This window comes from Camelus dromedarius, chromosome 34 (genome assembly GCF_036321535.1).
Source record: "Camelus dromedarius isolate mCamDro1 chromosome 34, mCamDro1.pat, whole genome shotgun sequence".
In the NCBI taxonomy this organism is placed as follows: domain Eukaryota; kingdom Metazoa; phylum Chordata; class Mammalia; order Artiodactyla; family Camelidae; genus Camelus; species Camelus dromedarius.
Window position 1 is genome coordinate 13,901,716 of NC_087469.1, and position 17,084 is coordinate 13,918,799.

The 17,084-nt window shown below is 34.7% G+C and overlaps 1 protein-coding gene across 4 annotated transcripts in view; it reads left to right on the forward strand.

Annotated features, from left to right (window-relative positions):
• The first annotated feature begins 6 nt into the window (after positions 1-6).
• Positions 7-17,084, forward strand: part of CCDC15 (coiled-coil domain containing 15) — a 65,461-nt gene continuing 48,383 nt past the window's right edge. For all 4 annotated transcript variants that reach the window (XM_064482189.1, XM_031443435.2, XM_031443436.2 and 1 more), the window contains exons 1-5: positions 7-237; positions 582-770; positions 5,825-5,974; positions 6,528-6,719; positions 16,781-16,894. In XM_064482189.1, the coding sequence (XP_064338259.1) occupies positions 591-770; positions 5,825-5,974; positions 6,528-6,719; positions 16,781-16,894 (636 nt within the window). In that variant the 5' untranslated portion in view covers positions 7-237; positions 582-590. The remainder of the gene's footprint in view (positions 238-581; positions 771-5,824; positions 5,975-6,527; positions 6,720-16,780; positions 16,895-17,084) is intronic.

Sequence of the window (17,084 nt, forward strand, 5' to 3'; positions counted from 1 at the left end):
GGGGTGGAGCGGAGTGTCCCGCCGGAAAGTGGCGGTTTGCTAGAGGCGGTTAGTTTAGAGTCTGTGGTGGTGTGAGTCTGTGGCTAGCTGCGGGTCTATACTAGGTCCGTGCTGTCTTAGCTGGAGTGGGACTCCCTGAGGCCTGAGAAACAGGCTGTTCTCTGGCCCCGGACTCCCCGGCTTTCAGCGGTTCCCTCCGTTTGGATACCGATTATTTGGACTCTCCCTCAGACCCAGGTTCCGAGCCCTCTTGCCCTCTGGCTGCTACCGTCTTTCCCCCCTTTCCTACGTCGCTGTGCCACCCCTGGCACAGTCTTCGTTTTCTCAGTCAGATTCGTTTTTCTCTCCCCTCTTATCCCCGTTCCTTTGGAGGGCTGTGTTTAAACGTTTCCTTACTTCTTCCTTCCCCCTTCTCTGCCCTTCTTTTCCCTTTCTCCAGAATCCTTTTTCTTCGACTCCCTGCCAGGCTACTGCTTCCTCCAAGTTTTCTCTCCTTTTCAGGAGCCTGTGGTATATGTGTTAGGACGTTGAGCTTTTAAGGCGGTTGTTTGACGTTTTTAAGCTTTTCCTCTCTTAACCAGTTGTCATAGATGCCAGGAAGTATGGCCCCCCTCAAGAAGACTCGAAATACCACAAAGTTGCCTCTGGCTTTAAACCCCCTGAAGAGCAAGGACGTATTGGCAGTGCTGGCTGAGAGGAACCAGGCCGTAGTACCAGTAGGGGTTTGGGTGGAGCCTGCCCCGCTAAATAGTTCGGAAGTCCCGGCATATGTGAGTGTCATTTTGATCTAAATGTGGTGGAGGCCCTCCTCCGTCTTTCTTTTTATTAGCCTTCTCTTATCCCTGGTGCTCAGATAAGATGAACAGTCTGGGGATGCTGTTTCTATTCTGTCATAAATAGGTATGTTCTTGCATTAGGATTATAGAACAAATGTATTTGCCAAAACTTGCTGCTGCTTTAGTCGACATAATCAAATATTTATTACATATATCTATTTCAGTTTACTTCTCAAACCTTTTTTTGGATTTTTTTTTTAATTGAGTTATAGTCAGTTTACATACTTCTCAAACTCTTGATTTCCTGCTAAGCACAAGACAGGCACAGTCTGTATCTTCCAGACACTCTACTATGTAGTAGGGATAATATCCATGGTTAATGTAACATTGATTGCTTAAAGTTTATAAGTTTCATAAGGGAGAGTCAGTAAGGTTCAGATACAGTAAGAGAATAAAGGAGGAATAGATTAATTCTGACTGGGATTCTGAAAAAGTTAAACTAAATTTCATGAGGACAGAGACCTTTATGTTTTGTTCATTCCTGTACTGGCCTACAGCAAGTCTTCAGTAAGTATTTGTTGAATGAATGAATGAGGAAATATACTTTGTGTTAGTCCTTAAAGAGTGGAAATGCTGTAGGTACAGATGGTAGGGAAAAGCATTTCAGATGAAGGGAAACTTTTGCAAATTTACATGTGTGCCTGTTTACAAGATAACTCTCGTAGTATTTATTAACACAAGGGGACAATTTTGTAAGTTTTTTGATAGTCTTTCACCAAACGGTGCCCCTTAGCTGTTTGTTCATATATTATTGTGGCACTTACTACGTTATTGTAAGTTGTTTACACATGTACTTTTCTTGATGGAGCACGTAAATATTTATGGAATGCACAAAATGTGTAAAGGTCTTTGGAATGTATAGACAAGGTGCTGAACATGAGTTGAAAAGTATGAGGTAGGTTCTCTTAGTGGTCTTTGATCTCAGAGAAGAAATGAGACATGTTTAAAGTAAATGTTAAATAGCAATGCAATATCATGCATTCATTCATTTTATTTAAGTTTGTATATATGTATGTACATATTCATTCACTTTTTCCTATGCTATTTCCAGAAAGATTTTAAGAGTCTGAGTAGTATATGGTTAAGTGCTAAGACTATAGCGCTTAATCAAAGAAGAAAGATAGGACTTTGAGTTGATGTGACCCCTTTAATGAAGAATTTGGATAATCAAAAAAGAAAGGGGATGATTTTTCCAATTAAAGAGAATGGAGAGAGTAAGAAGTAAGCAACGTATATTCAGGATTTTAAAGGTAGGCTAGATTGATTGGAGTGGAAGGCTTAGAGGGGAATGGTGGTAGATAGGATTGTGGAAAATTGGAGTGGTAGGGAACCATAGGAAATTCTGGAGACAGGATTGACTTCATTTGTTGTTTAATATTTATAGATGAATTTCATGATCAAATAGTATTTTGATTAGCTTAATTGCTTTTAAGTTTTTAAAGGTGAGGGAGAGATTGACTCCTGGGGGACAAATTAGGATGTGACTGTAACAATTTAGGCATGAAGTATAACATTAAGACTCTGGTAAGGAATGTAGAGGGGAGGCCTTGAAAAAGAATGACTGAAGTGGAAATGAAAAGGGGTAAATTTAAGAAACACCTCAGAAAAATCAGTAAGATTTGGTACAAAGGTATTTTGATATTTAAATTATGACACCTCTTTTTAATTGCTCAAATTATGACATCTTTATAATGTCAATAGCATCAAAATGCCTAAAAACCACCAAGATTTTCTGTGTTAAAAAGAATTGTCTCAGCATTATGCTGTACACCAGAAACTGACACAACATTGTAAACTGACTATACTTCAATAAAAACATATATACACACAAAAAAAGAATTGTCTCATATTCCCACACATTAACTCAAAATATTGAAGTCTTGGAACATGTATAAACATGTCTCCTTTCCCTCATTTAAAAAATTCTGATCATTATCAGTCAAAGGCAATTTGATCAAGCATCTAATAAAACTCTTTATCACTTTAGCATATGTAGCCTGGAGGAATCCACCTTTATTAACAAATGTAGCTCTTGTCAGTTCAGAACAGAGGCTGAGTAGTCACTTCTAATCCTTGGTTACCCTAAGATCATGTCTGTTCGAAAGGGAAATGCCTAATCATTTTTGTTCCCAAGTTTCAAGGAGCTATCAGGATTCCTAAAAATGCCATAGTTCAGACTGCTCCCTGTAATTAGCATCCAAAGACACTGCTATCCTATTAGCATACCTGGCTATTGCATTATTTTACAGTTTATCTGATTATCTACTGTTGTGTAACAAACCACCCTAGAACCTAAAGGCATAAAGCAAGCAGTACTGTGTGTCAGCAGTTTGAGCAGGGCACAGTTGGGGTGGCTTGCCTACTCCAGTGTCTGAGCCCTAGTTGGGGTGGCTCAAATAGTTGATGATGTCTAGGACAACTTGACTGGATTCTGGCTGACAGTTGAATTTCTTGGCTTTTCTTTATCTGGCATCTCCTGGGATGTAATGTCCAAGGTGGCTTTCTCACTCACGTATCTGGTACTTGGACTAGGATGGCTAGAATGGCTGGGGGCTGGCTGGACATCTTTCTCTTTCCACATGGCCTCTCTACTTGGCTAGTGGGGACTTCTCAGCATGATGGTCTTAGGGTAGAATTCTTATCTGGTGGCTGGCTTCCCCTGGAGGGAGCACTCCAAGAGCCCGAAATGGAAGTTGCTTTATGACCTTGCCTGGGAAGTCATGGAGCCAAAACTTGCGCCTCATTGTGTTGGATACACAGAGCCAGACCACATTCAGTTGGGGGATGACTGTACAAGAGTGTACATACTGGGAGGCTTGATTCATTGGGAGAGAAGGGGAAGATCATCTGTGGAGACTAACTACTACTTAATCTAAGTATCAGTTCCATCATATATAAATTATCCAAATGTGTTCATTAATTGTCGTGAGAAACACTTCATTCTATATCGCCCACTTGGATAGTCTATAGGGTGCAAAAAGTCTGTGAGGAGTTGGCTGTATAACTGAAACAATATAGTTGTCCTTCAGTGTCTGGGGGGGATTGTTTCCAGGACCCCCCTCCTTCTTTCCCCCATCTGAGGATACAAAAATTCGCGGATGCTCAAATCCCTTACAAAATGGCATAGTATATGCATATAACCTATGCACATCCTTCTGTATACTTTACCTCTAGAGTACTTATAGTACCTAATACAATATAGATGCTATGTAAATAGTTGCCTGTGCTTGGCAAATTTAAGTTTTGCTTTTTGGAATTTTCTGGGAGGTTTTTTTTTTTTTTTTCCCGATCCGTTGTTGGTTGAATCTGTGGATGAGGAATCTGTGGATGAGGAACCTGTGGATACAGAGAGCTGATTGTGTTTATTTTTTTTTAGGCCAATATTTCTCAAGTTTGTTTGATTTTCAGAACTTCTTAACATCCCATAGGATAAGTGTTTTCAGGTTCTGGTTGCCTTACAGAATCGTGTTACTAAGAAAAATATGTTTCTAAAATATGGTACAATCTATCTTTGGTTTACACTTGAGATTTACAATTTGGAATCATTCATACACTTCAATAAGATGTTTGATACTCTCAAGGTGAGGGTAAAAGAGGGGCAGACAGAGACAATGGGAGTAAAAGAAGGAGGCAGAATGACTTAAGTTTGTCTGGGTCTTGAGTTAACTTGGGTCACTTGTTCAGGCTTTACTACATATGTCTCTTTTGGAATTATTTTGCGTAATTATTTGATATTTGTCTTATACTTCTCTAGTACTCCTATGGTACATACTCTTGTAGAATAGTTTTGGGATAGATTTCTAAAATTTTAATTTTAATTGGAATTTAAATTTATTTGATTTTGAGAATTTAATGACTGCTTTTCAAATAACGTGAGGCTCCCTTCAGAATTAGAACTGAAATCACTGTATTAGAAGAAGGGATAGATAGGAGGTATGATGATGGTTTCATTTAATTTGAAGATTCCTTACGGAAGTGAGACATAGTCAGGAGAAAAGCAGTGCAGTATAGAGCGTAAGTGTTGGAATCAGGGAGACTTCTACCTCTGCTATTTACCAGCTATAGGATCTTGGGCTACTACTAAAATTTAATCTTTCTGAGCCTAGGTTTCCTCATCTTGAACATAAATGATATAAGAATACCTACTTTTAGACGTAGTTTTGAGGATTCAGTGATGTAATATGATTAAAGTACTTGTAATAGATCTTTAGTAACAGTAATTGCTGTTATTATGATGACTATGTTGTTCAAAGCACTTAGAGGAGGTGAACAATGATCAAGGACTCAAATATGTTACTATGTTCCAGATTGTTTAGAAGGTTTTGGAATTGAGCATTGTATAAATATTCAATACCTTTGTATTCAAGGCTCTGTGTTGTATACCATAGAGGAAACAAAGGAGAATTGAATGCATTTCTTGCCCTCAAAGAATTCATAATCTGATAGGCGAGTTAAGAAGTATTATACTCAACGTTAATAAGAAAGAGAGGTGCTAGAAACGGGTATTAAGTGGTTTTGAAGACTGAGGAGGCCTTTTCTAGATGGAGATGACAGGAAGGTCATGCTAGGTTAAAAAGGAAGCGTGATTCTCATTTTATAATAGGATGTATTTGGTTAGTGGTGAGCAATCTGGTGTATCTGGACTCTTTTACTCATTTTAGAAAATGTAACATAAGATAGGTTTGAATTGGTTCATTAAGAATTAATGAAGATACCTTTAGTCCTCAGTTCAATGAAAAATTAAGATTTGATTTGAGTGCTCACAGATTGCATTTTTTAGTTTGTGTTTGGTTTAAGTTCTTGGTACTCACTACCTAGGTCTGGATTATCAGCTCTGAACTCCTGTGGTTTCTTTACTGGGAATTTTGGATTATAGAAGTGAATTATTTTTTCAGATTGTATCCTGACTACTTTGTGTTTACAACAGAGTCCTAATGGGCAAAACTACTGACATTTAAGTTTATTTTCTATCTTTCATCTTTAAAAAGACTTCAGCATATATGATTGAAGAAGAACTAAAGGAACAGCTAAGGAAAAAACAAGAAGCTCTGAAGCATTTCCAGAGACAAGTCAAACGCCGAGTAAATCAACAAATTAGGCTGAGAAAGAAACAAGAGCTTCAGAAGTCTTATGAAGCAGTAAGTTGAAAAGGAGCGTAAGTAAAAACTGAATGGAAAGTGTGTTTGTTATGAGATGTGCTATTAGGCAGTAACAGAATCACCTTCTTTTGATTCTAGACTTTGTATACAACCTGACTTACTAGTGAGGGCAGTATATTTGTATATAGAGAAGCTGTTGTTTGTTTTCTCTGTTGTTCTGACTCCCTCTTTTGCTTTCACCAAATAGTTATAAACAATGTTGGAGTTTGGGATTGGGTTTTGAGTTCTGGCTTTGGTACCTACTAGCTATGTGACCTTGGGCTAATTACTTAAATTTTCTGGACTGTAGTTTATTTATCTGTGAAATGGGAATATGATACTTGTCTTACAGTGTTGTGGTGAGCATTAGATAACGTAGATTATTAGCACACAGTAGATGCCTGGTAAATGTTAGTTTCTTTGCTAGCTAAAGCTTTTGACTCCCCTCAACCCCAGTTTTAAATCTTTTGGGCTGATTATAGGCATTATTTGATTGCACTGACCTAGAGTGGAGTCTCACTAGAGGAATCTCACTCTTTCTTACTTCGTGTAGGCAGAAAAAGAAGGCTCTATAGCCATGCACTCTTCCAATCCATCACACTTAACTCCTAAAAGAACAAGCGTTTTTCCAAATACTTTGAATGCTGCTGTTGGAAGTGCTGGGTTACCTCCTTCCCAGATGCTTGAGGATGGAATAGAAGATAGAGAGAATCAGAATGAACTATTCCAACAACAAGCCCAGGCTGTAAGTACATATTCATTTTATGTCTTTTTTTTTCCGCAAGGTATATTAAACATACCTAGGCTACAATGTAGAGATTAGGTGGTTTCACATTTGACTTCACTTCTTATCACCTCCTTTTTTTGTTTTTACCTTTGTAAAGTGGGAATAGTGGGATGATGTTTATTTTTATATATATTTTAAATTTATATTTATTGGTAAGACACTTCAGAATCATCTAAAGAAAGGTGCCAGAGAGTTCGAAACTTATTAGAAAGAGCTTTAGGTCAAAGAATATATGCCAATTATACTGAAATTGTATTATGAGTAAGTTACTCTTAGTTTGTAGCATATGGACAAAAATAATTCCTAACCTCTATTGCAAAAAGGTTCAGTACATAATGGGGCTTTCATTCATTATTTTTGTTTCTTTTTCTGTCTTTCAATCCTGTTATCACAATAAATACATCTATAGGTCAAGTAATAATATAATAAATATATTCAGAATTCTTAATGTAACTTTTTAGTGATTCATTTTGTACACTTGATATTTAAAAATTAACCACCATGAGTAGACTCATCCACTCAAATCACTTGACGCCATCCAGTCAGCTCCCCCTTAGTGTACCTAAGCTTTTGTCCAGTTGATCATATTCTTTAACTCTGCTGTGGGAATAATTCTTCATCTTATCACTTTAAATTGTATTCCCAAAACAAAAGTGTGGAAATGATGATTATGTGAAAATAAAAGTTGTATAATTGCTAACATGCTTGGTCATAAGTATGAAGCAAATCTGATTGTGCTTTTAGTATAAGTAGGGAAAGCTTTATAAGCACGTGTTATATTGAAATACTTTAAGAAAAGATTTTTTCTTTGTCCCAAACTATGATTTTTTCCTTGTCGTTGTTTGTAGTGATCATTTTTATGATCATTTTCAATTTACTTTTTTAAGATTATGAACAATTTGTTGAGCAGATATTTATTGAGCCAGGTGCTGCATAAAATACAAAGGATAGAACATTGACTAAGACAGATACAGTCCTTGCTTTCATGGTGCTTGTAGCTATAAATCCCATTGTAGTGAGGATTTTACTTCATCTGTAATACGTACATAGACCACATCAACCCACAGATATTTGTATACTGTGTTTGTTAAACAATGTAGGCGAAATGTGAGATAGGACCCTTTGTGGATTTATATTTTCAAGTAGAGGTACAAAGCTAATAGACCCCCAATCTATTAGATAATATAGTGATATTTACTGTATTTAGTGATAAATTTGTGCCATGGGAGTTAAAATTTTTTGAATTCCAAGTAAATAGTTGGGGAAGAATTCCTGGAAGAGGTGAAATTGAGCTGTTTATTTTGAGTTGATAGACTGAATTGATTTCAAGAGAATTTTGAGATAGAAAGACCAGTTGAAAGTCTAGACTATGTCATGACCTTAGTATATTTGCTCTAAAGTGATAGGACCTTTCTTAATTGATAGTTTATAGAAGAGAGAATAACATAAAATGAGGTTAGGTAGGAGGAAATCAGGTTATGAAAAGCCTTAAATGTTACCAAAATTTAAAAAGTTTTTATACCTTGTTTTTTCTTAAAAGGAGATGAACTACTGAAGAATGTTCAGTGACTTAAAACTACTTTAAGCCTATAAACTTTTCCCCATACAATACCACAACAATAGATGCTGAAGTCTTTAATCTTGCAGTTTCTAGTGCAGTTTCTACCCACTAGATGTCACTAAGAACCAGACAATGAGACGGTGTTCAGGCACTAACTGGTTTATCTAGAACTGGTTGAGTAAATAGTGAATGTGATTCACTTACTGAATGTTAGTGGACTTTTTAATTTTCTTGTATCTTGAAGTGATAGAAACAGAATCTTGGAGCTGAAGGGATTTTACAAGTTAATTTGATATATTGCAATATAATGATTTGACATCTGGAGTATACTTCAAGATAGTAAAAGGGTGAGGTGAAGTAGGGGCTTATAGATAGAACAGTATTATCCAGGAATTGATAATGTTAAAGTTGATTGATGTGTATGTGGGGGTTCATTACAGAATTCTGTCTACTTCCATATGATTGAGATTTCTAATATGTTTGAATTTATTTACATTTTAAATTAAATGTTAAAAATAAAATCTAGCCTAATCTTTCTCTAAGAAATTCTTTTCATAATGTCTCAAATATGTATCTGGCCATCCAGTTTCTGCTATAACTCTTACTATTGAGCAACTCACTACTTTTTAGATTGTTTATTTCATTTTTAAAGGGCTTGAAATTATTAGAAGTGTTTTTTTAATATATTGATTCAAATCTTCCTCCTATAGTTTTAGCCATTGGGCCCAGTTTTGCACTTTCAAGTAATAGAGAATAAATACCATGGTTATCTCTAAGAACACTTCAAGTATTTGATTATAGCTATCATTTTTCTCTGTTTGGATTTCTACATTCTTAATGCCTTCAGCCATTTTTCATAACGTGATTTTCAGATTACAATCTTGGTTGTTTATTTCTGAATGCTATTTAGTTTTTCAGTGCTCTTTTCAATATGACCCTCAAAACTGAACACAATGCTGTGCTCCAAATGTGATTTTGCTAGGACATTTGTTATTCTGCATCTTCACCCGATCTTCTACCTATATAATATTTGATATTACTCACTTGTTCTAGGATCAGATAACATTGGACACCTAAAGTTAGGAACGATAATCAAAGAAACTGGAAGAAATTTCAAGTGTTCCCATAAAATAGAACTATCCACCGACCGCCCCCGCCCCCCCCACCCCACCCTGCACCACCACTTTTTGTGAGGACTGACATTTATCTCTAAGGATGGGGTTTCTGTGATGTCTCCTGATGACTTCATTTTGGTGGAGAATTGAAGAACAACTGGTCATTATTTCATTCTCACCATATAATGAGTTTTTATTTATCTATAGACTAGGAAGTTTGCCACCATTTTCTTTCAGTATGTTATATCCAAGCCTTTTATTTGTTTCTCACTAAATCTTTTACCATTATGTTTTTTATTTTTATTCTCTCTTTATAATGCAGGTTTTTCAGCTTTTTCAAACTTGGAAATAACAATTTTGTAGTTAAGTAAAGGTTTAAGTAATGTAAAATAACCTACTAAATCTTCTATAATCTATCATTGAAAAAATTAGTGTTTCAGTTAGGCTCTTTTGACTGTAAGAATTCATGCTAGGGGAAAGTTTATTTTAAGAATATTCATGGGGTAATAAAGACTTAATCAGAAATGCACACAAATCCAAACTCCCTTAAGGAATCTGCAGTCCAAGAGTTTTTCTTGATCTGAGGTAGCTCCAATGATCCCAACAGCATGGGATCTTTGATCTTTGCATTATTAATAATTTAATCATTAACTTGATTGACTCAGTTGTTCTCATAGGGTCACCAACCTTCCCTGTTTGCCTGAGTTTGAGGGGTTTCCCAGGACAAGAGACTTTCAGTGCTAAACTGGGACAGGTCCAGGCAAACTGGGAGAACTGGTCACCCTGTGTCTACATGTGTGCTTCTCTCTTCTTTGCTTATTTTTCTACTACTAACTGGTATTCTCATCATCACAGCTCTAGAACTTTGAGACTCCTTTAGCCTCTTTTCTCCAGCTTAGGATCTTTGAGTCCAGTTCCTGTCTCTGACTTTCCTAGTTGATTATGTAAGATAAGGAATCTTTATTAGCCCATTCTGCCTTTTTTGCATAAGGTCTAGGTTACTGACCAGCCTCTAGCTTGGTTTGTCTACTTAATGATAAAAGAAAGCTAATATAGTTGATGTTTGTTGTATTGGTGTTCATGGGCTATACTGAGGGGCTAGTGTGATTGAAATTTTAATTGTATGGTATTTTTATGGCTATAGAAAAGTCTAAAACACTTAAAAATCAATATGTTATCTTTTGCAAATAAACTGTATTGTATGTGGGGAGAATTCAACTTTAGGTAGATTTTTATGGCATTAACCAAGATTTAAAATTGATATTAGGCCTCCATGGCAATAAAATAGGTAAAATTCTATAAATGTTAGATCTCATCTATATTCTTTTCCCATGATCTATGTGTTATTACTACATTGTTTCATTTATATAATAACATATAAATTCTATTTTTCTAATCCCTAATTGAATAAATTAAAAAGAACTGAAGAAAATATGAACAATGAGTAGCAAACAATGTTGTTGTAGATATCTGTATTTGTCAAATTTTATTCTATATATTAGCTTGAAGTTTTAAATTTCGTTTTAATATATGATCATTGTTTTGCTTTAGATTTTAAGATTTAAGTCTCAAAATGTGTTTATATAATACATTTTTATTTTATCAGTCAGAACTCCCTTTGCTTATCGATTGTTATATTCGCTAGGTTTTCTATGTAATTATGAGTAAGTTATTTTCATCAGGGAATTTTTAAGTCACTCAGACTTAATCTCTAACTGATGGAGATTCACTGCCAGTCTTTGTTAATAACAACAGCTACAAAAGAATGAAAATTTTGTGTAAGTTTCTAGTGTATAGAAAAGACTTTTGGTCAAATTTTTTGTTTTGGGTAGGTACAACATATACACATACATATATTTAAACTTAACACATGTAAATATGTATATACACATACAAAGGCATATATATAGATATATACATTCACATACACTCATAAATATGTGTAGTGATCACCATTATCTTACAATAGGAGAAATATACTTACATGCTTGTTCATTTTACATAATTTGATTTGTAACATCCCCCTATCTTCTGTGTTTTTGTTTAATGCTTATTAACATTAACTTTGGTCTTTGTAATAGTTTCCTGTGACTGCTGTAACAAATTACCCCAAACTTAGTGGCTTAAAATGACAGAAACTTTTTCTCTCACAGTTGTAGATGCCAGAAATCCAAAATCAGTTTCACTTAACCAAGATCAAGGTGTCTGCAGAGATACTCTCCTTCCACAGAGTTTAGGGAGAATTTGTTCCTTGACTTTTCTGGCTAATGTTCTTTGACTATTCCAGCTGGCATTCCTTTGCTTGTGGCCACATCATACCAATCTGTGCCTCTGTCTCCACATCACCTTCTTTGCTGTGTGTCATATCTTCCTCTACCACTCTTATAAAAACACTTGTAATGGCATTATTACCCATCTGGATAATCCAGGATTATCTCCTCATCTCAAGATCTTTAACTTAATCATATATACAAAGGCCCCTTTTCCTTATAAAGTAATATTTACAGGTTTCAGGGATTAAGACCTGATACCTTTGGCCATTATTCAGCCTATTACAGTCCTCATAGTAGGTCATTAAAAAGGCTTTTGGGTTGATTTGATAAAGGGTTATGGTAATGACAGAGAAACAGTTTGAATGTAATGTATAGTCCAAATGCTGGACCAATTGAAATATCCTGTTTGAGGGACTAAAATCAGTCTGTGACTCTAATAGAGGTTTGGACTTGATGGGAAATGACTATAATTTACAGATATAAATAACAAATACTTTATGATTTTTACTAATAGTGAGTTAGAGATAAAAACACACTCTTTCACTACCAGCCCAGTTTCCTTATAGCAAGTCACCTCTGTTTCATCCTTGCTTCTAGAAGTCCTAGCCATAGCAGTCAGGCAAGAAAAAGAAATAAAAGGGATCCAAACTGGAAGAGAAGAGGTAAAATTGTCACTATATGCAGATGACATGTACTATATATGGAAAATCCTAAAGACTCCACACAAAAACTACTAGAGCTGATAAACAAATTCAGCAAGGTAGCAGGATACAAGATTAACATACAGAAATCTATTGTATTTCTTTACAGTAACAATGAAATACCAGAAAAGGAAAGTTTAAAAAAAAAAACTTTTTTAAACTCACATTAAAAAAAAAAAGCATAGGAATAAACTTGACCAAGAAGGTGAAAGACTTATATGCAGAGAACCTTAAAACATTGATTAAGGAAAGTAAAGATGATTTAAAGAAATTGAAAGATACCCCCTGCTCTTGGATTGGAAGAATTAATATTGTTAAATTGGCCGTACAACCCAAAGCAATCTACAGATTTAATGCAATCCCTATGAAATTACCTAGGACATTTTTCATGAAATAGAATAAATAATCCTAAAATTTATATGGAATCATAAAAGACTCAGACTTGCCACAGCAATACTGAAGAAAAAGAACAAATCTGGAAGAATAACACTCCGAGATTTTGACAATACTACAAAGCTACAGTAATCAAAACAGCATGGTATTGGCACAAAAACAGACATGTGGATCATTGGATCAGAATAGAGAGCCCAGAAATAAACCCGTGCACCTATGATCAACTAATCTTTGACAAAGGAGGCAAGAATATGCAATGGAGAAAAGACAGTCTCTTCGACAAATGGTTTTGGGAAAGCTGGACAGCCATATGTAAGTCAGCAAAATTAGAACACTCTCTCATGCTGTATACAAAAGTAAACTCAAAATGGCTTAAAGACTTAAACATAAGACAAGACACCATAAACCTAGAAGAGAATATAGGCAGAACATTCTCTGATATAAATTGTAGCAGTGTTTTCCTAGGGCATTCTACCAAAGCAATAGAAATAAAAGCAAAAATAAACAAATGGGACCTAATCAAACTTACAAGCTTTTGCATAGCAACAGAAACCATAAATAAAATGAAAAGACAGCCTATGGAATGGGGGAAAATATTTGCAAATGATGTGACTGACAAAGGCTCAATTTCCAGGATATACAAACAACTCATACAACTCAATCCAAAAATGGACAGAAGACCTAAACAAACATTTCTCTAGTGCATACATGCAAATGGCCAATAGGCTCATGAAAAAATGCTCAATATCACTAATTATCAAAGAAGTGTAAATCAAAACTACAATGAGGTATCACCTCACACCAGTCAGAATGGCCACCATTAAAAAACCCACAAACAATAAATGCTGGAGAGGGTGTGGAGAGAAGGGAATCCTCCTACACTGCTGGTGGGAATGTAGTTTGGTGCAGCCACTATGGAAAACAGTATAATGATTCCTTAAAATACTAAAAATAGACTTATGATCCAGCAATCCAACTCCTGAGCATATATCTGGAGGAAACTCTAAAAGATACATGCATCTCAATGTTCATTGCAGTACTATTTACAGTAGCCAAGACATGGAAGCAACTTAAATGTCCGTTGACAGATGACTAGATAAAGAAGTTGTGGTATATCTATATACAATGGCATACTATGCAGCTATAAAAATAAATAAAATAATGCTATTTGCAGCAACATGGATAGGACCTAGAGCTCGTCATACTAAGTAAACCAGTAGAGAAAGAAAAATACCATATGATATCACTTACATGTGGAATCTAAAAAAAATTACACAAATGATCTTATTTACAAAACAGGCACAGACTCATAGACATAGAAAACAAACTTATAGTTACCAGGGAAAAAGGGTGGGAAGTTTAAGATTTGGAGATACTAACTACTATATATAAAATAGATAAACAACAAGTTTATACTGTACAGCATGGGGAACTTTATTCAATATCTTGTAGTAACCTATAATGAAAAAGAATATGAAAATGAATATGTGTGTATATATATGAGCATACATATATATAAGCAATATATGTATAGTCTAAGTGCATCACTATGCTGTACACCAGAAATTAACACAACATTGTAAACTGAGTTTACTTCAGTTAAAAAATATTTTAAAATACACTCTTATTTTATATCTGTTATAACAGGTATTTTGAATCCTTGGTCACAGTGTGCAGGGCAATAATGTCTATCGTACTTGGCAATGAGTAAAAGCAGGCACGTTCATGGCTCTGTACTTTTTCTTAACCTCAACTGCAGATATACTGTCTCTTTTTGCACTGTGATTAACTCTATCTTGACCCCTTTAGCCACCCTGCGCTAACCAAATTTAGAAGCTTTCCTCTTGGTAGAATAAAGAGTAGTGTTTCAAGCTGATTTCTCTGGCTTGAGGTATAGAGCTTCTAAAAGCAAGGACATAAAAGAGGTGAGATGCTGAAAGGAAACTGGGCTGGTAGCAAGAGAGTGTGTTTTTAATCTCTAGCTCACTATAGTAAAAATCATAAAATGTTTGTTACTTCAATCATAATCATTTCCCTTCAAGGGAGAATTGATATCATTAAACTTCCACTGGGTGGGTTAGAACTGGTCCTGACTCTACTGTAATTTGATTGAGTAGTATAGGGATATGTGTTTCTTCCACATGTAGTACTTAGCCTAAAAAAATGGTACTTTGCTTATTTCTGTATTTTCCTTAAAGGAACATTCTGTACAGATTTGTGAAATGTAAAATAAGCTGTATTTCTGAAAAATGAATTGAAATAGGTGCTTAACTGAAATTGCTAGGTGGAGATAAGAAATGAACCAAAGTTAACATATTTAATATTAACATCTGTTATCAGTTGTTACTCAGAGTACTTGAAACATTTCTGTTGAAATGTTTGAATTTGTGTCTTAAATTAACTTAGAAAGCCTTCCTGAAAGAGAGATTTGAGAAAAGGCTAAATAGTTAGAGTCTTCAAATGTTACAAGTGAAGAAGGGAGTCATGTAAATAGGAAAAAAGAGTTTTAGGGGGACTAGGAATAGAGTCTTCTTACAAGGAGTGATGAAAGTCATTAGGTACACAAGGACCACTTGAAGAACTCTATTAAGAAGATGGATACAAGGTAAAGAATGTGTTGGTCAGTAATTTCCAAATTCAAACTTCTAGGTTCTGATATTTTTGTGTACGTACTTAATATAAAGCATACATTATTTTGATCTATTATAAATAAAATCACTATGGCCATTTATGTACAACTGTTTTTATGGAAATATGTTCTCATTTTTCTTAGATAAATACCTAAGAGTAATATGCTGGGTAATATAATAAATGTATGTTTAACTTTTTAAAAATCTGCCAAACTATTTCCAGAGTAGTTACAACATTTTATGTAACCCCAGCCATACATGAGAATTCCAGTCGCTCCATATCTTAACAACTAATATAGTCAGTCTTCTAAATGTTTGCCATTCTAGTGGATATGTAGTGGTATCTCATGGTAGTTTTAACCTAAATTTCCTTCAAGACAAATGCTGTTAAACATATTTTCATTTATTTGAGATTTTATATCTTATTTTGTCAAGTACCTGTTCAAATACATTGCCATGTGAAAAACTGGTTGTTTGCCTTATTGGCCAGGAGACATTCTTTAATTAATCTGTGTATTAGTCCTTTGTCACATATATGTGCTATGAAATTTTTCTTGTGTCTTGCCTTTTCATTGTTATAATGGAATCTTTTGAAGAGCAGAAGTTTTTCTTTTTGATGAAGGTCAGTTTACCAGTTTTATAATAGATCAAAACTGGAAACAACCTAAAAGTTGTAACAATAGCAGAATGGATAAGCAAACTTTGGTATATCCATAGAATAGAATATTGTTTAGCATTTTTTAAAAACTATATGCTGTATACAAAATGGATAAATCTCAAAAAACATTATGCTAAGCAAAGAAGCTGATAGCATGAGTACTTGATCTTTCTTTCATTTATATAGAATTCTATAAAACAAAAATATATGCTACTTTTTTTTGCCTAGTATTATGGGTGATGGGGTATTGATTGCAAAGGGAATATGAGGGAATATTTTGGGGGCTGTAGAAATGTTTTACATCTTGATTGTGATGGTGTTTACTTAAATGTATACATTTGTCAAAATTCATCAAACTGTACAGTTAAAATTAGTGCATTTTACTTTATGCAAGTTAAACTTCAATAAAGTTATTTTGTTTCTTTTAGAAAAAAGCATACATTATTAAAAATGATTTGAGTAGCAGCACTGAAATCAAATTATGAAATTCAGTCTCTTAGAATAATGAAAATAATGTTGTAAGAACACTTATCAGCAGATCAGAAAGTCTCCTTTGCAAGTAATCCTCTTGTCTTCGGCCTGGCATTTTTTAATAATAGGGGCCTGTTTTCCTGTTGGAACACTTAATGATATTGGTATTAAGGCTTTAGCCTGTTTTTGTTTTCTTTTTTTCCCCTTTCTTTGGCAGCTTAGTCAAACCATGAAACAAGCACGTCACCAGCTGGCATCTTTTAAAACTGTGAATAAAAAAAATGCACCAGTGTTTCCAGATGACAGAAAGAAAAGCTTTCCCACCCAAGAGGTAAATTCAGTTCTAATGAATTATTTCTAAAAATACAGATAAAAATAGAGCTAAAGGTTTGTTTATATCTCAACACTATTTAGAACTGAAAAATAATTGGAAATAATCTTAATTATCTAATAGTAGGAAGTGGTTTAAAAATTATGACATATCCATTTATAGCTATTATCAAAAATATCGTCATTCAAAG